Source organism: Heterodontus francisci, chromosome 7 (assembly GCF_036365525.1).
Source record: "Heterodontus francisci isolate sHetFra1 chromosome 7, sHetFra1.hap1, whole genome shotgun sequence".
Taxonomy (NCBI): Eukaryota; Metazoa; Chordata; class Chondrichthyes; order Heterodontiformes; family Heterodontidae; genus Heterodontus; species Heterodontus francisci.
This window is the reverse complement of record NC_090377.1, coordinates 40978273-41004399: the sequence shown is the minus strand read 5'-3', so window position 1 is coordinate 41004399 and position 26127 is coordinate 40978273. Positions and strand designations below refer to the sequence as shown.

Genomic DNA, 26127 nt, shown 5'->3' with positions numbered 1-26127 from the left:
GTTCTGCAGTGCTTTCCATCAGGTTCTCTTCTTCACTGAGTGGGTGTGCCCTGATTAACCCTACTGGTTTTCCCTTTGATTTTCAGTAATCAGCTTTTAAATGCTTTGCTTTATTACAATGGAAGCACAAAGGTCTCTGGGGCTCACTCTTGCTCACAGCACCTTCCTTTTTGGCTAGAGGAGGGCCCCTGTGTCTCCTACTTTCTTTTCTCTCCCAGGACTGCTTGGGCTCCTATTACCTTCCCACCCTTTGTCCCTTTCAGATTTGTGGGGGTGACTAGGAAAAGTTCTCCCCTGGGAAACCGACTTATAAATTAAATTAAAACAAACTCATCAGCCAGAGATGGTCGCTTGCCAGACTCTGTGGACCCACTGCTCCTCTACATGGTTCTTTATAGAGAGTGGGAGAGAGTTGAAATTCCTATAACAGAATTACTTCCCCGAGATTCTCATAGCTGAGCTGTACTTTAAGAGCCCTCAGCCACTGGTCAAAAGCCAGCTGCTTACTTCTTTCAAACTCCAGATAAGTTTGATTAGCTTGCTTCTTGAGGGTTCTAAACTTTTGGCGATAGGCTTTGCATACTAATTCATACGCCCCAAGGATAGCATTTTTGGTCGGTTCAAAATTTGATGAACTCTCATCTGGCAATAGGGAATAAACCTCATGGGCTTTTCCAGTTAGCTTGCTTTGTAGTAAAAGAGGCCAGGTCTCAGTCTTGTCAGTTTTTCAAAGGGCACAAAAAATTCTTCTACACCTTCCTCATTGAATTTTGGAATTATTTAAGCTAGTTTTAACAATTCTGTACCCGCCTTGAATTACGCTCCTCCATATTGGCCATGCTTTCACTGGGCTTACTCTGTCACCTCCCCCCCCTAGTTAACTCAAGCCACTTCAGCTCTCTTCGCATTCTTTCTGGAATATTATTTCTCTCTCTCTCCTGCCTTTCATCATCTTCACCTTCCTTCTGGAAGGTTCATTCTTTCTCCCTCTCCTGCCTCTCTCTCTCTCTCTTTTTCTTCTAATTCAAGTTTCTTTTGTTCCAATTATATCTTTGCTAACAATACCCTGTCGGAGTCTGCTTCTAACCCTGTTTCTGCTTCTTCAGGTACAAGGGAAAAATAGTTTGCCACTAGTCTTAGGAGTTCAGACTTCCTAGCCTTGCCAAGTACAGTGATCCCACACTGCTCAGCCATTTTTCTCAACTACTCCATAGACAGTGCTTTTAACTTATCCCTAGTTACTTCACCCTGGCTTAGCGAGCTACTCCCTTCAGTTGCAGACATGTTAGTATTCAAGCACACACAACCACAAGAAAACCGGTATTGAAATCTTGCTTTTTTTTTGATTGGGAACAATGTGGCTTCCCACTTACAATTTCTCTCATTTGTCTGTGGGTCAATTCCGGATGCTAGCACACAGATTTCTGTTACGACCAGGTGAGAAAGGTGTCTAGGGCTCCCTCTCAGCCTTCACCCATTTTTACTGTAACAGGGTTTAATTTTAAACACACCATGTTTTTAGCTCCCCCTTGATGAATCCTTGTTCACTGCTTTCCAATTATATGACAGAGAAACCAGCAAAAACAGGCTTTCTTAGGTTTAAAGTAGAAAGGTTGAAATTTATTAAACGTAAACTTAAACTCTAGTTCGGTTAACGCCTACGGATACAAGCCGCACCCCACGCTGGCATACATACGCAATACACACATGCACATAGAGACAGAAAGGAGCAGAAGAAAAAATAAAATGGAAAGGTTTGAGGCAATATCTGAAGAGTTGTTGTTACGGTTCTTCAAGCTCACTGTAGAGTCCTTTAATGTTGGTAGATCTTACTTTTTGTGGGGACCAGTATTCTTCTTAAACTTTGCTTGCTTGGGGTTCATGTATCATCAGTGGATTCAGAGGCTTGTGAAAAAGAGATGGAGCAGACAGGAGAGGTCGTCTCAGTCCAGGAGCAAACAGCTTTCTGCCCAAACTGTTGGTACAAATTCAAAAAACTCAAATTGGCCAGCAGGTTAGTCATGCGACTAGCTGGTTTAACCATGTCCGTTTATGTATTCGGCCATCTTAGCAGTCAACCTGGAATGCGAGCTCCCCCACCTTCAACGTCTGGTGATCAAAAGTCCATTGTGGATTGAATGTCAGGGAATGGCTGCTTTGTCCTTCCAAACACCGTCTGTTAATATGCAAATGTTTTTTCCAGCCACGGCTGATCTGTTCAACAAGACCTCCCCTCACCCCAGTAACAGTTTAAAATCGATGTTCATGACAAAATTATTGTGCCTCATTGTTGGTAGGTGGGGACCTAGCATGACACCATGCAGAGTTGAGTGTCATCACATCATCATTGACCCCCATGTCATTGTGCTGGATACTAACATCACCTCTGGTTTGATTGAGATGTGAATGATGACAGTTAGACACCAATACTGCTCTGCAGAGTCTTTTGAAACATTGCACATACATGTCCAAAAGTGTCTGGTGTGAAGGCAGTATTTCTCAGTTAGTGCTTTAATGTTCTTTTCTCAATAGATCTGTTAGCAATTAAAAGCAAATTATCTTGTTTGAATTGATAAAATTTTCTTAGGTACTAACTGTAACAGGTATGGATCTAGACCACAGTCAACGCTGTGACCTTTTATGGATGTGGTTTTGTGATTCTCAGAATGGAGCTCTTGCCAGCTGAGTGATAAAGCAGTCTGTGGACAAGGGCTGAAGTTTCGCTTGCTGGATTGTGTGCAAAGTGATGGGAAGTCAGTCGATATCAAGTTCTGTGAGAAGGTGAGATCTCAATATGAAGCGCGAATCTGGCTGATTTAGAGGTGTGATTGTCCAAAAATGAGATGAATTAAGAATTACATAACACCTGCAATATTTCATTATATGTAACCTTATTCATACTTTTTCCTCTTCCATGAATCAGACCCAGTCACATCAGCATAAAACAGTAAAAGTTATTAACAAAAAGCTACTGTCCCGTATAATGCATGACATGATCTAACAGTTCAATATTTTTACTTACACTTTCTAACATAATGCATAATAGTGACACTGTGAGCAGTGAAAACATAATTCGAAAGATACCTACAGTAACGTGCTTTTCACATCAGCTTTGCTCCTACCATTTACACTTTCATGATATGATTGGAGAGGTATTCCTGGCCCTGTGTCCAGGCACACTGGATGGATTGTGAATATTGCAAAATCACGTTGGTCTGGGTGCACACTTGTAAAAAGAAGCCACCCAATTTTACTTCTGTTAATTTAAACATAAGGAAAATCAGTCAAGTTCTTCACTGGCACGCACTCCACATTCAACTTTCTCATATTTGTATTGCCCAACCTGCTTCAGTGCTCTAATAACTCTTGCTTTTTGATCTCTAGGAGCATCACCTGTTTATGTTGGAGGGTCTGTTCTCTGTTGTGCTTCATGATTGATGGTGAAAAGTACCAAACTATCTTTAGTGTCAGCTGTGCCTCAGTTGATAGCATTCTTGCCTTTGAATTAGAAGATTGTGGGTTTAAGTCCCATACTAGATTCAATATTAAGCCCAGGTCCTGTCTGCCCTTGCAAAAGGTTCCATAAAACTATTTTGAAGAGTAGGGGAGTTATCCCCTGGTCTCCTGTATAATATTTATCCATCAAGCAACACCACAAAAACATTATCTGGTCATTAACACATTTTTTTGTGTGGGAGCTTACTGTACACAGATTGGCTGCTGTGTTTCCTACAGTACAACAGTGACTACACTTCAAAATGTCTTCATTGGCTGTGAAATTCTTTGGGATGTCCAATGGTCATGAAAGGTGCTATATAAATGCAAGTCTGTTTTTCTCAGCTGTGTTTGTTGTTTATGATTAAGTTCAACTGCTAAGCAGTCTCCTCCACCTGGTCCTGAGTTGGGGAATTGACACTTTAATGTAATTTATGGCGATAGTCTCCCAGACTATCAGGTCCTATTCATGTTCCATGAACTACTGCTACCTTATATTTTTAAGCAAGTAGACCATGTTATGAAATAAAAACAGTAATTTCTGGAAATACTCAGCAGGTCAGGCAGCATCTGTGGAGAGAGAAGCAGAGTTAACGTCTCAGGTCTGTGACCTTTCATCAGAACCTTTTATTTTAGCCCATTTTCTGACTAGCTCCATTTCACTATTCTCTGTTTGTTACCTGTGTAGGTAGTAATAGAAATTGTTATGCTGTCAGATGACTGGGTAACTTAACATTCTCCCATCGGAAATCTCAGTGAACCATGATTACATTAATTATATACAGCTACCTCAAAATTGTGCAAAGTACCTTAATGCCACCAATTGAAATTAGCCCACCACATTGCAGTCTTTGTTATTTGAATAGAGAAATGGGGCTGGATTTTTGTTGCGGAGGCAAGAAACAGAAACCTGGTCTGGTTCTGGGTCAGAAACCCGCCTCCAGTGGGAAACTGATTCAGGTTGCATTTTCAAATGGGTGAGCCCTTAATTGGTACGGAGATGGGTTTCCTGTCCACTTAGAGCCAGTGGCCTCGGGAATGGAGATGAGTCAGATCAAGTGTGAGACTCCTGTAGACTTTCCTGGCAGCCATCACTGAGGTTGTTGGTTGACCTGAGGGAGAGATCTGCCTTCAGCAGCACCAGAGGGAAGTGAGATGTCACAGGGGAGCTGGGGGCCTGACACTAGGGACTGGCCATACCTTTGCTTTATTAATGCCCACCTAGATCGAATGCTGGAGGCCATGATGGAGAGGAAGGATATCCTCTTCCCAGAGGGTGGCAGGAGGAGGCTACCTTGTTGTGCAGCAGGGGTACCTTTCTGTTCACTGTTATCCCCCTCTGTCTCCTGTTTCTCCTCCTCCCTTACCTCCAGCTCCTCCCCAATGAGTTGATTCCTTCCAAGGGTCACTGTCCTCAAGGTCCACACCTCTCTGGAGGGTCATGTTATGGAGAGCACAGCAGAGCACCACACTGACAAAGACTCTTGAAGGAGGGTATTGGAGGGAACTGTCTGAGCACTGCAGGCACCGGAATAGTTTCTTCAGAAATCCGATGGCCTGTCCAATGGTTGGCCTGCTGAGGAGATGGTGTTAGTTGTATCACCTCTGTGCTTCTGTCTGGGCTCCCTTAGAGGAGTCAGTAGCCATCTCTTCAAGGGATTTCCCTTGTCCCCTTTAATCCAACCACACACTTTGGTGGATGGAGTGAGTACCTGAGGTAGCCTGGACTGGCAGAGGTTGCAGAAGTCATGGCAGCTGCCAGGAAATGGAGCACACACGTAGAGGAAGGTCTTGTTATGGCCACAGAACAGTTAGATGTTGAGGTAGTGGAAGCCCTTCCTGTTGATGGATCCCACTGGCCAGTCACTGGGTGCATTGATGGCCACATCGATGCTGCCCTGCTCCTGGGGAAATCCAGCGATGGAGGAAACACCCAATGCTGTCTGTGCCTGCACAGACCCATCTGTGTCAATGTGTATGTAGTCCCCCACCCTCTGGAAAATGGCATCCATGACCTGCCTGATGGCATGATGAGTGCCAACTGCAAGATGTCACCTAGGTCTGCAGAAGATCCTTGGAATGACCTGGTTGCATAGGAGTTTAAGATGACAGTGACCTTGATGGTTGCAGGTAAGGGACTGCCATGGGGGTGCAAGCCCTCAGGTGATTGTGGATCAGAGCATAAATATCCGAGACCATCTACCTCGATAAGTGCAGCCTCCTACGGCACTGCACTCCATCATTTGCAGGTGGCTGACTCTTGCACGGTAGACTGATGTCTTTGGTAGGGCCATCTTCCCCTTGCAGCCTCCCGCTGTCCGGAAGGTTGTATCTACTGCAGCTCATGCTGGCTGCTCTGTCCAATGTCAGAGTAGCCTGTTCACATCCAAACTCCCTCAGCTGGGTTCGTTTGTTCACCATGCCTTCCCCTGCCAGCCCCAGGTGCCCAAGTGATGCCAGCAGGCTCACATCCCTCTCTGGATTCCTGCCACTCACCACTAAGAAAAGCAAATCTTATAGCTTCAGCAATGGCTACTCTTTGGTACTTTTGAAGCTGCTGAGCTTAATTTTAAGCCTCAGCATTATTTTAATCACTCCTTCCCATAACCATCATGGTCCCCCGCAATGTTCACGTCTTGTACACCCTGCTGTGTTCTCCCCTTTTTGTACCTTGAAAAATCCCAAACTGCTACTAGCCAGCCTGTTAATGAGATCCATAATGAGCTCAACAAGCACTTAATTGGAAGCATGCGGGCTTGCCGTTCTGTCTCCTGACGTCCCTTTAAAAATGGCTTAGTGTTCCGGAGGTAGCGGACCCCAGTGCCGACCTCTGAGAATGCGATCTTTAAATCGTGCTCATGCCCACACTCAGCATGGCTTTTAAAATCCAACCCATGGTTTTTCTGTATTCAATTCGTGTTGTATCTCACCTGGTTTTAGCCTAAAACAAAAGTGGAAAACTATTCCATTTCCCAGCACTGATACTACTCACCATGATGAAAGCAAATAAAAATATCCACAAATATGAATAAATTATATTATAAGAACTTCTTGTTGCAAGGGAATTATGTTTCAAATACACGTGACTCCAGGTCTGCAGCAATGTTATTGATTCTTAAATGCCCTCTGAAATGGCCTAGCAAGCCACTGAGTTTCTCAAGGGCAACTAGGGATGGGCAATAAATGCTGGCGTTGCCAGCGATGCCTACATCCCATGAATGAATAAAAAAAAGTTACCTCTACAGGCACATCATGTAAGAATGAAATAGCTTGCTGTAAAATTTAAACAGAATACTGGCTTCACATTTTGACTATATCCATAACAAATAAAAGGTCAGGAGAAATGATTTTACATTCGGTAAATGGATATCCATGCTTTGGCCTTTAAAGGTCAAAACCATTTTAAAATTTGTGCCTCTGAATAACGTTTCCTTATTTCCCAATTTCCCAATTCTAAATAATGCCATTTTACAGTTTAATGTTACCAGTGGTGATTTTTTTTTGCCCGACTGAACCAATCTGTTGCAGTAGTGTGTCCAAATAAATAGGGCTCAATTTTACGCCCCCCCCCCCCCCAAAGAGCGGAATGTCGGTGGGGGGCAGCGTAAAATGGAGCGGGAGGTTCCAGGTGCCCTTCCTGACCTGCTCCCGCCTCCGCCGTCACTTTACGCAGGTCGGTGATGGCGAAAAACGGCCCTCCCCCCTAGGCCAATCCCCTTAAGGGGATTTTACCCGTGGCTAGTCGGGCGCCTGCTCCCGCTGCCCCAGCCACCCCCAACGCCCAACACGCCCCCCTGTACCCTCAGTCTGCCACCTTTGCCTTGTCAGGGCCTGACCGATTACCCCCGGCGAGGCAACCAAAACCTACCTTTGTTCTGGGCTCCTTGACATTTTCTTTTTCAAGCTGGGCTGCAGTCCCAGCAGTGGTCACCGCTCCCAGTGGTGCTGCTGGGACAGTTAGCTGTCGGCCCGCTGATTGGCCGGCAGCTCTATTCGGAGACCTCCTACCTCAAGTGGGTGGAAATCCCGCCTCACACCAATTAAAGCCCAGCGACCTGCAAAATACGGGTCAGATCCCCAGGCGAGGCGGAAGCGGGTTTGCCACTGACTTTTCAGTCGCTAGCCGACTCCCGTCTGCCCAGGGTTAAATCCTGACCGTTGTTTTTAAAACTAACTCTATGTAAGACCGTGCAAATCATGCCATTGGTGGATTGCATATTCCCAAATTGTCAAGCTGGACATGCCTGCACAAATTCCAATTAAACAGTGCAGCATACACCAGCAAAATATACCGCATCAATAAGGCCAAAATCAATGAGATGCTACTAAATAATAAAGGCGATTCTTTGTCAGAGCCTAGATTTTTATGATGAAATAAAAGTGTTTGCACTCCTGGTTTAACATTTATATTGAACCCAGTAACTTTAAATAGTTTAATCTGCATATTAGCTGTCATTGGGGTTTCACTGATCCAGTCAACCACTGATCGGGTAACATTAGATTTTAAATATCTGCGAAAAAGCATTTTGACCAAGTCTGATAACAAGCAGCAAACACATTTATGGCTTTAAACAAATTATAATACAACACAAAATAAAGCAAAAGGGGTGATTCAGCAAGAGGGCGGCATTGCTCAAAGGATGCATATCTCAGGATTCCATGGGATCACTGTAGCTCTTAGTTTCCTTAGCATGCAAAGAACTATTTGCATCAAGGTCATCAAACCCACTGCTTGCACTTTATGCACAATCTATCCTGCCATTAATTCTACTCACTTTTTATTTCTTGAGTAAAAGCTCTGCAGAATATCTATTCATCATTTCGTCTCCCACTATTTACCTCGCAGCAGAACAACCAGAAATTAATTAAGTTCTTTGCAACAAAAGCATTCAAAAGTTACAGATTTACATGAGACATACTGATTAAATAGCCTTCAGCTGCCCAGGTTCTAAGCTCTTGGTAGTGCCTTCTAAATCTTCCTGCCTCTCTTCGCAGAATCACAGAATAATACAGTGCAGAAGAGGCCCTTCGGCCCATCGAGTCCACACTGATGCATTAAAGACACCTGACCTGTCTACCTAATCCCATTTGCCAGCACTTGGCCCATAGCCTTGAATGTTATGACGTGCCAAGTGCTCATCCAGATACTTTTTAAAGGATGTGAGGCAACCCGCCTCTACACCCTCCCAGGCAGTACATTCCAGACCGTCACCGCCCTCTGGGTAAAAAAGTTCTTCCTCAAATCCCCCTTAAACCTCCTGCCCCTCACCTTAAACTTGTGTCCCCTTGTAACTGACCCTTCAACTAAGGGGAACAGCTTCTCCCTATCCACCCTGTCCATGCCCCTCATAATCTCAGGTCTAACCCCGACATGGTCATCAAACCTGCAGACAAGGGTGGTGCTGTTGTTGTATGGCGTACCGACCTCTACCTTGCAAAGGTCCAATCTGCACCTTCTCCTTTGTTATCTCTTGCCCAACCCCCACCTCACTTGTTTATAATCTGTGACTTTTCTAATATTTGTCAGTTCCGAAGAAGGGTCACTGACCCGAAACGTTAACTCTGCTTCTCTTTCCACAGATGCTGCCAGACCTGCTGAGTGAATCCAGCATTTCTTGTTTTTGTTTCAGATTTCCAGCATCCGCAGTATTTTGCTTTTATTTTAGTAGACTGGAAAGAGTTACTTGTCGGGAAATCTACAGAACAGCAGTGGGGGGCATTCAAAAAGGAAATGGGGAGGGTACAGGCCCAACATGTTCCCTCACGGGTAATAGGAAGGAGCTACAAGCCCAGAGAACCATGGATGACCAGAAACATTCAGGGTACGATGAGAACGAAAAGAGAGGCTTTTAGCAAATACAAGGACAGCAAATCAACAGAAGCATCAGTGGAGTACAGAAAGTGTACGATGGAGCTGAAGAAAGAAATTAGGAGAGCAAAGAAGGGATATTAGAAGCTCTGGCTGGTAAAAATAGGGAAAATCCCAAGATATTCTATAAGTATATCAATATAAGTATATCAACACAAAAGTCCAAGTGTATCAAGCCTGTGTCCTCAGTACCTTGCTCTACGGCAGTGAGGCCTGGACAACGTACGTCAGCCAAGAGCGACGTCTCAATTCATTCCATCTTCGCTGCCTCCGGAGAATCCTTGGCATCAGGTGGCAGGACCGTATCTCCAACACAGAAGTCCTCGAGGCAGCCAACATCCCCAGCATATACACCCTACTAAGCCAGTGGCGCCTGAGATGGCTTGGCCATGTGAGCCGCATGGAAGATGGCAGGATCCCCAAGGCCACGTTGTACAGCGAGCTCGTCACTGGTATCAGACCCACCAGCCGTCCTTGTCTCCGCTTTAAAGACGTCTGTAAATGCGACATGAAGTCCTGTGACATTGATCACAAGTCGTGGGAGTCAGTTGCCAGCGATCGCCAGAGCTGGTGGGCAACCATAAAGGCGGGGCTAAAGCGTGGCGAGTCGAAGAGACAGAGCAGTTGGCAGGAAAAAAGACAGAAGCGCAAGAAGAGAGCCCCGACAACCAATTTTATCTGCAGCACCTGTGGAAGAGTCTGTCACTCTAGAATTGGCCTTTATAGCCACTCCAGGCGCTGCTTCACAAACCACTGACCACCTCCAGGCGCTTACCCATTGTCTCTTGAGACAAGGAGGCCGAAGATATCAATGGGAAGAGGATAACCAGGGAAAGAGTAGGACCCATTAGGGACCAAGGGGGAAATCTGTGGGTGAAGCCAGAGGACATTAGTAGGGTGTTCAATGAATACTTCACATCTGTCTTCACCCAAGAGAATGAGGATGTAGATATGGAACTCAGAGAGAGAGATTGTGAGGTTCTTGAGCAAATTGTCATAGGGAGTGACAAGGTATTGGAGGTATTGGCAGGCTTAAAAGTGGACAAATCTCCAGGTCCGGACGATTTGTGTCCCAGGATGCTGTGGGAGGCATGGATGGAGATTGCAGTGGCTATGACCCAAATTTTTAAGTCCTCTCTGGCCACGGGGGAGGTGCCAGAGGACTGGAGAACAGCTAATGTGGTCCCACTATTTAAGAAAGGTTGTAGAGATAGGCCAGGGAACTACAGACCAGTGAGTCTCACGTCAGTGGTAGGGAAACTACCCCCTCAGGTCAGCAACACAAGTTGCTTAAAACCTATCTTTTTGACCAAGCTTTTAGTCCTAATATCTCCTTTCATGGCTCAGTACCAAATTTTGCTTGATAACATTCATGTGAAATGCGCTGGGACATTTTACTATGCTTAAGCTGCTTTATAAATATAAGTTGTTTTTGAGAATTATAACTGGACTGCACTACTGACTGGCCACTACTGTTGCCTTTCTTTGTTTTCTTTTTCCAAGATGGAACTAGAATCTCCCTGGCATTTATCTATGTACTGCTTTGTGGAATGCCCTGTAAACTGCCAACTGTCAGAGTGGTCCTCATGGTCTGAATGTTCCCGTACTTGTGGACTTGAAGGTATGTGAATACTTATGACCACCATAATGCAGGCATGAGCTCGCCTTCCATGCAAAACATCAAGACAAGCAGTTACCGAGTTTAATCTGACAAAGGACGTGCTAAGGGCATTCCAATGGACGAATTGCATTAGTAATAGCTTGAATTTAATAAGGCCTGCTTAGGGAATGTGTATGTTGGTTGTCACAACAATTCAGTTGTTGGTATCTTAAGTGCTTTTAAATTAATTTAATCTTTTGTTGCCAAATAGTGGGAAAAATCTACATAGAAGCTACAGCACACATAAACGAACGTTTCTTATTGTAGGATGTATGACGATAAGACGGAAAGCAAGCAAGTGCCTCACTGTCTGTGTCTTCCTGACAGCAAATAATATTCTATATTCAACCAAAATAAACATTATATAATTGTAGTGAACCATGTCAAACATTTTATACTATTCACTGCAATATTACTAGTTTAAATGTAGAATTTATCGGACAATTATTCGAGATGCAGTGCACGTTTATAACAGTTTGAATTTAATATTCGATATGGCATTTGAATTTTGCATATTTGAATTATTCAGTACTGAACACATTGCAAATTCAAAACCTTTAGATGAATTACAGGGACTGTGGAGGGAAACGATATCTGCATAATAGATCTGTAATTAATATTCTATTTAGATGGTCAGTTTAGTGCTGATTAATCATTTTATTTACACCTTATGGTTTTTCTATTACTTGCTTCACTGTTAGATAATGCAAATATGCAGTTATTGTTCGATGTGAGATCACAACTGAAATCATAACATGAAGTGACCTGAATATAAGAACATTTCATATTGATTGGTGATACCCCAAAGTTTGCATGAGTCTCTTCTTCGTTGGCCTCCTTATCTCGAGAGACAATGGGTAAGCGCTTGGTGGTGGTCAGTGGTTTGTGGAGCAGCGCCTGGAGTGGCTATAAAGGCCAATTCTAGAGTGACAGACTCTTCCACAGGTGCTGCAGATAAAATTGGTTGTCAGGGCTGTTCCGCAGTTGGCTCTCCCCTTGCGCTTCTGTCTTTTTTCCTGCCAACTGCTAAGTCTCTTCGACTCGCCACACTTTAGCCCCGCCTTTATGGCTGCCCGCCAGCTTTGGCGAACGCTGGCAACTGACTGCCACGACTTGTGATCAATGTCACAAGACTTCGTGTCGCATTTGCAGACGTCTTTAAAGCGGAGACATGGACGGTCGGTGGGTCTGATACCAGTGACGAGCTCGCTGTACAATGTGTCTTTGGGGATCCTGCCATCTTCCATGCGGCTCACATGGCCAAGCCATCTCAGGTGCCGCTGACTCAGTAGTGTGTATAAGCTGGGGATGTTGTCCGCCTCGAGGACTTCTGCGTTGGAGATACGGTCCTGCCACCTGATGCCAAGTATTCTCCGGAGGCAGTGAAGATGGAATGAATTGAGACGTCGCTCTTGGCTGACATACGTTGTCCAGGCCTCGCTGCCATAGAGCAAGGTACTGAGGACACAGGCTTGATACACACGGACTTTTGTGTTCCGTGTCTGTGCGTCATTTTCCCACACTCTCTTGGCCAGTCTGGACATAGCAGTGGAAGCTTTTCCCATGCGCTTGTTGATTTCTGCATCTAGAGACAGGTTACTGGTGATAGTTGAGCTTAGGTAGGTGAACTCTTGAACCACTTCCAGAGCGTGGTCGCCAATATTGCAGGATGGAGCATTTCTGACGTCCTGCCCCATGATGTTTGTTTTCCTGAGGCTGATGGTTAGGCCAAATTCGTTGCAGGCAGCCACAAACCTGTCGATGAGACTCTGCAGGCACTCTTCAGTGTGAGATGTTAAAGCAGCATCGTCAGCAAAGAGGAGTTCCCTGATGAGGACTTTCCGTACTTTGGACTTCGCTCTTAGATGGGCGAGGTTGAACAACCTGCCCCCTGATCTTGTGTGGAGGAAAATTCCTTCTTCAGAAGACTTCAACGCATGTGAGAGCAGCAGGGAGAAGAAAATCCCAAAAAGTGTGGGTGCGAGAACACAGCCCTGTTTCACACCACTCAGGATAGGAAAGGGGTCTGATAAGGTGCCGCCATGTTGAATTGTGCCTTTCATATTGTCATGGAATGAGGTGATGATACTTAGTAGCTTTGGTGGACATCCAATCTTTTCTAGTAGTCTGAAGAGACCATGTCTGCTGACGAGGTCAAAGGCTTTGGTGAGATCAATGAAAGCAATGTAGAGGGGCATCTGTTGTTCGCGGCATTTCTCCTGTATCTGATGAAGGGAGAACAGCATGTCAATGGTCGATCTCTCTGCACGAAAGCCACATTGTGCCTCAGGGTAGACACTCTCGGCCAGCTTCTGGAGCCTGTTTAGAACGACTCAAGCAAAGACTTTCCCCACTATGCTGAGCAGGGAGATTCTATGGTAGGTGTTGCAGTCACCGCGGTCACCTTTGTTTTTATAGAGGGTGATGATATTGGCATCGCGCATGTCCTGAGGTACTGCTCCCTCGTCCCAGCACAGGCATAGCAGTTCATGTAGTGCTGAGAGTATAGCAGGCTTGGCACTCTTGATTATTTCAGGGGTAATGCTGTCCTTCCCAGGGGCTTTTCCGCTGGCTAGAGAATCAATGGCATCACTGAGTTCCGATTTGGTTGGCTGTATGTCCAGCTCATCCATGGCTGGTAGAGGCTGGGCTGCATTGAGGGCAGTCTCACAACAGTCTCCCTGGAGTACAGTTCTAGGTAGTGCTCAACCCAGCAGTCCATTTGTTTGCGTTGGTCAGTGATTATGTCCCCTGATTTAGATTTGAGGGGGGCGATCTTCTTGATGGTTGGTCCAAAAGCTCTCTTAATGTCATCATACATTCCTCTGATGTTTCCGATGTCTGAGGCCAGCTGAATATGACTGCATAGGTGTTGCCAGTAGTCATTTGCGCAGCGCCTGACTGTTCTTTGTGCAGTGCTTCTGGCTGCTTTAAGTGCTACGGATGTTAACTCGCTGGGGGCTTTCTTGTAGTTCAGCAGTGCAATGCGCTTAGCAGCTATGACAGGTTCCAGCACTTCAATATGAGATTGAAACCAGTCTGTATTTCTCTTCGCACGTTTGCCGTAGGTGGTCAAAGCTGACTCATAGATGGCGTCTCTGATGTGGGCCCACTTGGTCTCAGCATCCCCTGTGTCAATGTTTTGAAGGGCTGTTGCAAGTGAATTTAGAAATTTTTGTCACAGCTGTGGATGAGAAATTCTGCTCGTGCTGATGTGCGGGTGGCCCTTCTGCTTGGAATGATGCAACTTCTTTGGTCTGAGTCTAACCTTGCTGCACACCAGGGAGTGGTCGGTGTCGCAGTCCGCACTGTGGAAGTTGCATGTGATTTGAACACTGTTTAAGGAGGCTCGCCTTGTGATGATGAGGTCTAGCTGGTGCCTACGACGCGATCTTGGGTGCCTCCATGAAACCTGATGACAGGGTTTAGTGTGAAAGAACGAGTTGGTGATGCAGAGGTTATGATAGGTACACAACTCAAGCAGTCTCTGCCCGTTCTCATTCATCCTTTCAACGCCACAACGCCCAAGGCAGGAGGGCCATGAGTCATGGTCGGCCCCAACCCTGGCATTAAAGTCCCCCAGCAGGAACAGGTGTTCGGTGTTGGGGTTGCTGCTAATGATATTATGGAGTTCCTCGTAGAACTGGTCTTTAGCTTCAGGTGGAGAGCAGAGTGTTAGAGCATAGATGCTGAGTAGGTGTACTGGACCAGAGGTGGTGAGCAGTCGGATGGACAGTATGCGTTCCGAGCCATTTGAGGGAGGCTCTATCATGCTGAGCAAGGAGTTTCTGATGGCGAAGCCCACTCCATGCTGTCTTGGTTCTTCAGGATCCCTGCCCTGCCAGAAGAAGGTGTAGTCTTGCTCTGCTAGAGATCCACTCGCGGGGAGGCGTGTCTCCTGAAGTTCTGCAATGTCTACATTGAGTCTACTGAGCTCGTTGTTAATGATGGCGGTCTTCCGAGAATCGTTGATTTGTGTAAGGTCTTCCAACAGGCCAGGACACATAGTTCTGACGTTCCAGCATGCAAAGTGAAGGGCTGGTACCTTTCCTTTTTTCATGTTGTTTGGTAAATTAATGAAACAATGTAGCATATTTGTTCATGTCTGCACATGCAGAGATACTTGGCGTAATTTTGACTTAGTGTGATAGTATAAAGTGGGTGATAACAAATCATCAGTCCGTGTTAAATCTCTCCCAATTTTTATTTCCATTGAAATCACTCGCCCATTTTACACTATCGCAGAAAGTCAAATTACCATTACTGTGCATATCTAACACCAGAACTACCTACTGAAGCTACAACACAGGACTACGTACAACAGTGAAAGCAGCATGGCATATACAGAAATAAATAATCTTCCAACCAATGTATCAGGTCAAAGCTCTGCAATCCTGTCATATCCAGTCTTGAATGGTGGTGGACATTTCCACAACTAACGGGAGCCTGAGGCTCCATGAACATCCTCATCATCAATGATAGCAGAGCCCAGCACGGGAATTGCAAATGTTTACACACTTGTTCAAGAAAGGGAAGAAGGATAAACCTGGCAATTACAGGCCAGTCAGTTTAATGCTGGTTGTGGACAAGGTATTAGAAACAATAATCTGGGAGAAAATTAACAGCCATATGGACAAACATGGACTAACAAAGGAGAGTCAGCATAGATTTGTTAAGGACAAATTGTGTTTGACTAACTTCATTGAGTTTCTTGATGAGGTAGCAGAGAGGGTGGATGAGGGCAGTGCAGTTGATGTTGTGTATAGAGACTTTCAAAAGACGTTTGATGAAGTGCCACATTATTAGGCTTGTTAGCAAAGTTGAAGCCCATGGGATAAAAGGGACCAAAGCAGCATGGATATAAAATTGGCTGAAGGATAGAAAACAGATTGTTGTGGTGAATGGCTGTGGGGAGATATACTGTACTAGGATCATTGCTGTTTTTGATATACATTTATGCCTTGGAGGTCCAGGGCAAAATTTTGAAAGTTGCAGATGACATGAAAATTGGAAGTTTAGTTAACAGTGAGGAAAATAACAATAGATTTCAAGAAGATGTGGGCAGGCTGATGGAAAGGCTGGACACATAAGTGATCAAATTAAATGCAGAGAAGTGTGAGGCATTGCATTTAGGTAGGAAGACTGAGGAAATATCAGCTAAATAGTACAAATTTAAAGGGGGTACAAGAAGAGAGAGACCTGGGGGTGTTTGTGCACAAATCTTTAAAGGTGGAAGGACAGATTACCAAATAAGTAATGGTGGTTACAAGAGCAGGTCAGAGGCTGGGTATTCTGGTGAATGCTCACCTCCTGACTCTCAAAAGTCTACCACTTACAAGTCAGGAATGTGATGCAATACTCTTCCCTTGCCTGGATAGGGGCAGCTGCAACAACACTCAACATGATCCAGGACAAAGCAGTCTGCTTGATTGGCACTTCATCCAGTAGCCTAACTATTCACCTCCTCTATGACCAGCATACCATGGCTGTGGTGTATCCCATGTACAAGATGCATGGCAGCAACATGCTATGACTTCTTTGGTGGCTCCCCCCAAACAAGTAACCTCCACCACCTAGAAGAACAAGAGTAGCAAATGTATGGGAGCACCATCATCTCCAAGTCACACACCATATTTCACCCTTCCTACATCGTCGCTATGTCAAAATCCTGGAACTCCCTCCCTAAAGTACCTTCACTACATGGAATGCAGCAGTTCAAAAATAAGGCCCACTACCCTACCTTCTGAAGGGCAACTAGGAACGGGCAATAAATGCTGGCCTTGACAGCGATGTGCACATCCTGAGAATACATTTTTTTAAAAACAGCAATAAAGGTAACTTGTTTTGGCAGTATTGTGCCTGTCAGCTAACAGGTCTATGTTTGATAAAAGCCTGCATTTGACCTCTGATGGAAAATAAGTGAATTTGTGTTTGCAATTCTCCTGAAATAGCAATTACAACGATAGCTATGGTGACACATTAACCAGAAGATTCATGCAATAGCCTTTGACTGTCAGTTTGATTCAGTAGTACATCTGTCACTCTTAAATTAGAAAGTGGTTAGATTAAATTCCAATCCAGTACCTCAACATATAATCTGGCTGATGCTTCAGTGCAAGACTGAGGGAGTGCTATGTTGTTCGAGTTGCTGTCTTTCGGATAAGGCATTAAACTGAGGCCTCATCTTCCTTTTGAGGCATATGTTCCCATAAAAAGGAGTGCATTTCACCTGTGCCGCCTCTTTGCTAGTGCAATCCAAAACTAATCTCACTTTCCTCTGCTCTCTCCGTAACCCTTTATCTTCCTCTGCTCCTAATATTTCTTCACTTTAACATTGGAATATTCCCACTGTTTGCTTTAATATATCTCTAGGCAAAAACCTCACTCCTCACTTTCCTCGTGCCAATTTTGAATCGATAACTCCTTGTTATTGACATCCCAAACAGAGGAAAGAGTCATTCCCTAATAACTCTATCAAAATCTTTAATTATTTAAAAAAATCTTTATTTCATCACCTTTTATCCCTCTCTGCACCGGTGGAAATAGTCATAAATTCCAAGTGTTCTTGTAAATTTCTCATCCAGAGCATCAGCCTGATAAATCTACACTACATGCTAGATGTATATGAACTCTTAGATCTCTGCAGATCCCCATATCCTTCAACATTTTTCTTTGAGAATACAGTCGCAAAATAAATGATCTCATACTTCTTCACTTTAAATTACTTTTGTCATCCATCTGCGCATTCCACAAACCCATATCCTCTTCGCTATTTGCTTAATCCTCTTTTTAGCTGTCATTGCCTATGCAGAGGTTCAAGTTATCTGAATATACAAAGAATAGAAGTGGATACTGCAGTTACCCCTGGAATACATTTCTTCCAACCCGTCCCCAATCTGACCATTACCCAGTAATGTTAACTGTATGTTTCTTGTTCGTCAACCAACCTTTTATCCATGATGCTGCATTTCCTGTTATATCAAGTCTAATAACAAGCAGCAAATAAGCCTCTCGTGGCTTACCTTATTGAATATGTTCTGAAAATTCATGTACACTACATCTACTGCATCACCTTTATGCATTCACTTCTTCAAAAACTCTATTAAATTTGTCAAACATGGCTTTATTGAACAACTCCATGATGACTGTCCTTGATTAACCATTGCACCTGCAAATCCCTGCTAATTTTATCTCAAATCATGAATTCTAATAGTTTACTACATCTGATATTCAAATAATTGGGCTATTGGCTTGGTCAACATTATTCCTCAATCAACACCATCAAAATAAATTAACAGATCATTCATCTCATTCCTGTTTATGGGGTCTTGTGTTGCGCAAATTGGTTGTTATGTTTTAACTATAAAACAACAGAACTTATTCTTCAAAAATGAACACATTAGTTGTGAAGTGCTTGGGGAGATCCTGAGGACATGAAAAGTGTGACATACATTGAAGTTGTTTTCCTTCCTTGTGTCTCGCCTCCAGAGGCTGCTTTGCCGATTTTAAAAAGAATAACATCAGGCTGTTTGCCTCACTGTGGGGAGGTGAAGTGGCAACAGAGGGGGGGTGTCGAACAGGATACTCTGGAGTTAGGGGAACATTCCTTCTCCTCCAGCTTGCGCGGGAATGTTTTTTTAAATTTCATTTTTGAAAACATACCTTTTGGTACCAACCACTGCTTGAGTCACTGCAACCACTGAAGAATCTGAAGCAGAGCAGGCCAAGCTCCTGTTAGGCTCTGCAATGTCCAGTTGTCCAGAGAGGGCTAAAAATAGGCATTAGATTCCCTCATTTAAGTATGTAAGAATCTGACACTTTAGCTGGCCTGCAAGGATCAATTTCTACCACATTAATTTTGTTCTTAAGAATTTATTAGAGATAGATATCACTTATTAGTTTAGTTTAGTTTAGAGATACAGCACTGAAACAGGCCCTTCGGCCCACCGAGTCTATGCCGACCATCAACCACCCATTCATACTAATCCTACACTAATCCCACATTCCTACCACATCCGCACCTGTCCCTATATATTTCCCTACCACCTACCTATGGGGCAATTTATAATGGCCAATTTACCTACCAACCTGCAAGTCTTTTGGCTTGTGGGAGGAAACCGGAGCACCCGGAGAAAACCCACGCAGACACAGGGAGAACTTGCAAACTCCACACAGGCAGTACCCAGTATTGAACCCGGGTCGCTGGAGCTGTGAGGCTGCGGTGCTAGCCACTGCGCCGCCATTTGCAAGTTCTCCCTGTGACCGCGTGGGTTTCCGCGTGGGTTTGGATGAATTCCAACTATCGTTTTGTCCTTCAACATTTGTTTAGCACATTTAACTTAAGTGGCATTGATCATGGTGAAGTGATGTAGGAAGTGTGGCATCTGAAATGTGAAATGTGAAAGGAAGTGTTTGTGTGTATATATATATATATATATATAAAATATATATGTATCTGTATAAACAAAATAACAAAGTGTTAAGTTGACTGTGAGTTAAGCATCCTCTTGACTGTCTGTTATCTTTTTGCTTTCTGTAGGGATACACAACAATAATATTAATAATTGTAGCTTCACTTTCAACATGCTTCATTGTTCATGTGAACAGGGAGTACGGGGAGTTGTAGCTATTGGCAGATAATCACTCGCCTGCAGCCTAAATTTGGAAGTGCTGAGAAGAAAGCCCCTTTTTTCAGAGAGCCTAGCCACCTTGTGGCCATTTGAAAGTTTTTTTTTAAAGTAGAGGTATCTGTATTTTAAATTGAATTAAATATGATTGAGAAGTGATGGTTAGGAAGAAAAGCTCCAAAATTGGGATTTTCCTCACTAGAACAGCGAAGTTTAAAATGGAACCCAATAGAGGCCTTCTAAATTATGAAAATAAATAGTAAATGATCGTTTCTGCTGGTTGGTGAATTGGTAACATTAGACCTAGGATTGTCACTAGAAGAGCAAAGGGGGAATTTACAATGTTTTTTCACACAGAAGGTCAATAGGTCATGGAATGCTTTACACAAGTGGCTGTGGATGCAGACACTATATATTATTTAAAATGGAATTGGATAGATATTTGAAAAGGAAGAATATATAAGAATGTAGAGAAAATGCAGGGAAATGGGATTAGAGAAGATAACTCCAGGTGAAGAGCTAGCCAACAATGGCTGAATGGCCTACTTCTATCTTTATGGGAAAAAACTGCATAAGGCCCAAAAGCAGCACACAAACTTCATGCTGCCTGCTAATTTAAATAATATTAGCATGCAGCCCAGCGCTGATTGCGATGCTGAGTGGCTACACGCCTCAGCAGCAGGCCCAAATTCGTGTGAGGCCAGCACCACTTAAAGCTAGCCTGTGCTACTTAAAGCCAGCCTGCATCTTTTAAAGGGGAGATGCGTTCTGGCTGGAGAAGGTGCTTAGACTGGCTGCGAAAGGCTTTCTGAGCACAAAGAAGCATGACAATGACACAATAGCGTAGAGGGCTCCAAGGTTCTCTGATGCAGCACTGGAGGCCTTGGTGCAGGAGGTGGACAGGCGGAGAGAGGTCCCCTATCCACAGGGGGCCAGGAGAACCTCAAGACAGACACTAAGAAGGCAATGGAAGCAGATAGCCATCGCTCTTAATGTAAGCAGTGTAGCAGCAAGGACCTGGATGCAGTGCAGGAAGAAGTTGAATGACCTCACACATGTGGTCAAGGACAGTGAAACATCTTCAAATACCATATGCTTACAAATAAACTATGAGCCTCACACACTGCTCCATTCACTGCCCCCACGACACTCACCTATCAAAATATCTAAAACAAATATGACTCATTCTTCACATTCACAGCTTTACCTCATCCTCACACACTTAGCACTGCTCCAAACGTCACACCATATCTCACCGGTTGCACACACTGTTCACCCATGACGGGCACATCACCCAAACACATTGCACCATGCTCACTGACACACTTCCTTCTCTCTTGCAGGACAGGGTGGCGCACACCAATAGGCAGCAACACCTAACTGGAGGGGAATAGACACGACTGCATGTCCTTACCCCCATGGACGAGACGGTGCTGGCATTCATTGGTTTGGCCACAAGTGAAGCTGTGGCCAGCAGCAGGAATGAAACCATAAAAGATGAAGGTATAATAAAAGCAAAATACTGCGGATGCTGGAAATCTGAAATAAAAACAAGAAATGCTGGAAATACTCAGCAAGTCTGGCAGCATCTATGGAGAGAGAAGCAGAGTTAACATTTCAGGTCAGTGACCCTTCTTCAGAAAGATGATGGTATGTTCCTACCTAATCCACCTTCTCATATCTCACATCTCCCTTATCCCACAATTTATTTTGATTTACAAGCTGTACGTGGTGTAAGCATGCAACTCTTGCTTTCTTCATTTCCCCTCACCACAACCCTACCCTTGCGCCTATCTCCTTTCAGATACCCAAGAACTTCCACCTGGTTAGGCAGTGATACAGGAGCCTGAACTCCAAGAGGAGAGGAAGGCTGATGCTGCTGAAACATTGTCATTCGATCTCACACTCGCTGTCACCTGCTCAGAAACTGACACAGCGTGTTATTTAGAGAGTAGCTTGGAGGTGGTATTTGCATATGGTGACTCACCGGGCATGAGTGATCTTTAGCCAGGGCAGGGCGAAAGTGTTGCGCAGGTTTCAGCTGCCTGGACGGTGAGGTCGTACATGCATTCTGCTGCAGAGGACTCAGATGAGGACTTCAGTGGTTAGGCATACAGAGTAAGGCTGATGGGTATGCACATTGAAATTCTTGTTGCATTGGCAGGCCTGGCAGAAAGCCTGCTGTCACTGTCAAGGAGCATGGAGGAATCTGGCACTACCTTGGCACAGGGCTTTGCGCAGACCTTTCCAGCATTGAAGTGGTGGCCAAGAAAACACCTGCAGACCCCAAAGATAATGCGGTGTCTGATGGCTCATATCTCAACTTCCATTGCAACACAAGCAGCAGCCAACCAACGTTTGAGTGTTACAGTGGAAGCTGAGACTGAGGTCATACAATCTCAGCTTGCTCTAATGCAGGCTCAGACTGCTGCCATCATGGCTGTGGATACCAGTGCTCAAAACACTTGCAGGGTGTCACAGCAGTCTAGCAATCTGTCCTCCAACTGATTACCAGGATTGCTGAGCCGCCACCCGCCACCCTGGGGAAATGGCAGTGGTTCCTTGGAGCACAAACTTACTATTCTCTCTCAGGATGATAGCATACGTCCTCCCACACTCCCACTCTGCTAGTGCCTTTTCTGTCAACCAGATCAGACTGCTGCCAGCCATGCTGAGGTGATGCAGTCCGAAGCTGTGACTTCTAGGGCCAGAGCTGCTCGAGGTTGCCTTGCAAGGCCACCTGCCTTCTCCTCCAGTGAAAGTCTATAGCTTTCCACCAGCCATGTTGCAGTTACTGGAATTGCACTGCGTAAGTGCACTGGGACTGGCAAAGACACCTGCAAGAAAAACACTGAGGGAATTCTGAAGGGTGATTAGTTGACTTTTGTATGGAATATTGGGTGGTTTATTTGCTAAATTTGGTTTGCATTGTTTTTTTGTGGTGGCTTTTATTTCAGCTTTGTGGCCAAGAAAATGCTGAGATGGTCAGTGACAGAGGGAAGATAAGGCATGAGACTGTTAGTGAATGGGAATTTAGGGTTGTGTTCATTGGAACCATAGTTAGATGAGCCAATCATGGACAGCCCAGTCAGAAATGGGATGTGTAGGTTGCCGCCTCCTCTTCCTCCTCACCCTCATCCCACTCCTCCTCCCCTTCCTTCTCCTTAGCTGCTCACTGCATCCCTGCTGGCAAGGGCTGTGCCCTAATGATGGCAAGGTAATGCAGGATACAGAAAACCAAGACAAATTGTTACACACACTCTGGCAAACACTGTAGGGCTCCTTCAGAGAAGTCCAGGCAGCTAAACTGTTACTTGAGCTCCTGAATCCTCTGCTCGATAACATTCCATGTGGCAACATGGCTCTTATTATATGCATAGAAACATAGATAATAGGAGCAGGAGTAGGCCATTTGGCCCTTTGAGCCTGCTCCACCATTCATTATGATCATGGCTGATCATCCAACTCAGTAACCTGTTCCCGCTTTCGCCCCATACCCTTTGATCCCTTTAGACCCAAAGCTATATCTAACTCCTTCTTGAAAACATACATTGTTTTGGCCTCAACTGCTTTGTGTGGTAGCGAATTCCACAGGCTCACCACTCATTGGGTGAAGAAATTTCTCCTCATCTCAGTCACGTGTGGTTGGATCGCACACAGGAGTCATGAGGCAAGAGATCAGCCAGCAGACACCCTCTGGTTTGATATGGTGGCTCAAATACTGAAGGAATAGTGGACTGGTGGAGAATAAAGGCATCATGACTGTTGCCAGGATACTGGGCATTCAGAAGCTGGATGTGCTGGACATGGTCACAAACCAACTGCACATTTAGAGAGTGGAACCCTTTGTGGTTGCGATACAACTCAGCATTTAGATGTGGCGCCTGCAAAACCACATGTGTAAACTTGATGACACCTTCCACCATGGAGAAGCCCGCTATCCTGGCAAAGCCACGTGCAAGCTCTGTCTACTTCTGTCTGGTCAGAAAGAACAGCTCTTTTGTGCCCAGACTGTCAGTCTCCTCCCTTATGCAGTAGTGAAATGCGAACTGGGAGATGTTAGAGATATTGCCTGCTCTAGCCTGGAAGGATCCCGACATGAAGAAATTCATGGCCACGGTCACCTTCACAGCGTCTGACAGGTTCCGTCCTTGTCCTGCGATGAGACTATAGGTCTGTCTGCAAGAGATGGCAGATTTCTATGTGCACCTCCTTCATAAAATGGAGATGATGCACACACTGTTCCTGGCATAGGTGAGGTAAGAGAAATGGTCCCGGAAAACCAGAAGTGGATTAGATGTCCTACGGACATCCCTTCTTCTCCTCCTCCTCCCTCTGCGAGCAGCTTTTCCTCTTCTGTGCTGCCTCTGCTCCATCTTGCTTTCCTGCTGCAGGCACAGGTAACCACAGCAGTCATGACTGGGAGCAAGTGGTTTGATCAGAACCCCTAAAGTCAGAATGAAGCCCCTGTTTACATGCTGTACCACTCCCTGTCGACTTCACCAACTTTAAATAGCAGTAGAGAAGTCGCAATACTTCTACAAACTCATTCAGAGCTAGTAGAAATCAATCAGCAACTAACCTGAAAGTAGTTGATGATCCCTTTAAATAGCACTGGTTGGTGGCTGTATACACCAGCGAATGTTTGACATGAAATGGAAATATAACCTGTAATGGCAAGTATAGTGAGGAGCTTCATGTACTGTATTAAAAGAAACTTACCTGTACTGCACTTTATGTGATGGCAAATTTGAACTGTTATGTAATATACTATTATAAATTTTATGAATAAAGTATATTTTTGGAAAAAAAAACTGCAGATGCTATGGAGCCAAATTTTGTGTCTTTGATTCTAAGACTAAAGACAGTGTGGTTCAGTAGAAGGCCATTGTGAAGCTTTCTGGTGGAGCATTTTCCTTCAATAGCTGCTCCCTACTTAAGAAAATGATAATGAACATGGAGGACCAGGATGTCCTCTCTAATCAAAATAAATTATCATTTTACTGGTTAAGTGTACCTTTGTAACTGGTAAGTAGTTAAATTTCAATCTGGTCAGTTCAAGTTATTTTTCTAATGACCTTCATAACCCAAACAAGGCACCTAGTGGGTGTCGAACAGTTGCTTTTGTAAAAATTGAATACCTTCTAATGACTTTTGCTTCTGTAACTCAAGTGCTAATTAAAGTTCATTTCTGATTGCAGTAGATCTCTCCCCTCTGTCACTGCTTTCCTGCTGTGTTTAGTTCTAATTCTCCAACTGTTTGGCCACCTATGGATATGATATGAATAATTCAGAAACACATTGTGTGGAGTTTTAGGAATGTGCAATGAAAGAGCACTTTAAATTCAAGGCTGTGCTTGATTTTCTTTTTCAACATTTTGGTATAAGTGGTTTGTCAGCTGTGACCTTACTGTCTGATTTTCAATTTTAGCCTGGAGCTAAGTAATAAAAAAAAAAATCTCTATTGATAAATCTTCTTGAGTGTGTGATCACATCAAATGCTTGGTGTGTTTGTAATATGTAATATGTAACAATATTTTTAAAGAACTCCAGGAATGCTTAGGTTTGGTACTGATCATCACTATGGCTGCTATCAACAGTTCGGTAATCTGCTGTATGAAGAGTGCATCTTTCTTTTCGTGAGCAGACACTAAACTGGATTAGTCTTTCAAAACCAAAAGCAAATGCTTTCATGAAAATTTATTGAAAGACCTTCTGATTTTCATGTTCGATGCAATGATCATTATTTCCCGACTTATCTCCAAAAAGGTAAGTTATAAAATTTGGGATCAACCTAATTTAAAAACACTAAATCAGTGGTTTTCAGGCAGGGGTATGCAATCCATTCAGGTGGAGTGTGGGAGAAGAAACATTAATGAGCATGGTTCTCTCTCTTTGGACATAATGCACTAGTGTGCTGTTTCTGTGCTCCTGCTTATAGTGTCCTGTGATTCTTTGCTCTTCATGTCTCTGTCCAGATGGGCAAAAAAAATCCAAAACTACTCTAGGAATATGATTAGATTGATTTTTTAAAAAACTAAGTTGTTTTATTTTAAATGTCTCTATCTTGACTTCCAAACGTTTTTAAAACTATTTTTTTAGTTTTAGCTTTTAAGCATCTGTTTCCAACCCTTGTATCAACCACTGACATTAACTTCTTTGTTTCCAGCCAGCCTAGTAACAAATTTGTCCCCCTTTTGTGTTCCATGATGCTGCTACAATCTTCTCCCCATAGTTTTGAAGATAGGTCGTCCAAGCACCTTGAATTTGATAATCCACCAGGGTCTGTTGCTGATGGTTAGCCTCTTGCTCCATCAAACCCCTCCCCATTTTATTGTGAAATTATGCCACCCCATACTCAGCCTAGATCTTGTATGCATACTGCCTGTGCCAGGTAGATATTATTTATTTATTTAGAGATACAGCACTGAAACAGGCCCTTCGGCCTACCGAGTCTGCGCCGACCATCAACCACC

General features: G+C 44.2%; 1 protein-coding gene across 6 annotated transcripts in view; it reads left to right on the top strand.

Annotated features, from left to right (window-relative positions):
• The window catches only part of thsd7ba (thrombospondin, type I, domain containing 7Ba), a 953049-nt gene that overhangs the window by 824565 nt on the left and 102357 nt on the right, over positions 1-26127 (top strand). For all 6 annotated transcript variants that reach the window (XM_068035032.1, XM_068035036.1, XM_068035034.1 and 3 more), the window contains 2 exons: positions 2666-2781; positions 10868-10985. In XM_068035032.1, coding sequence (XP_067891133.1) covers positions 2666-2781; positions 10868-10985 — 234 coding nt within the window. The remainder of the gene's footprint in view (positions 1-2665; positions 2782-10867; positions 10986-26127) is intronic.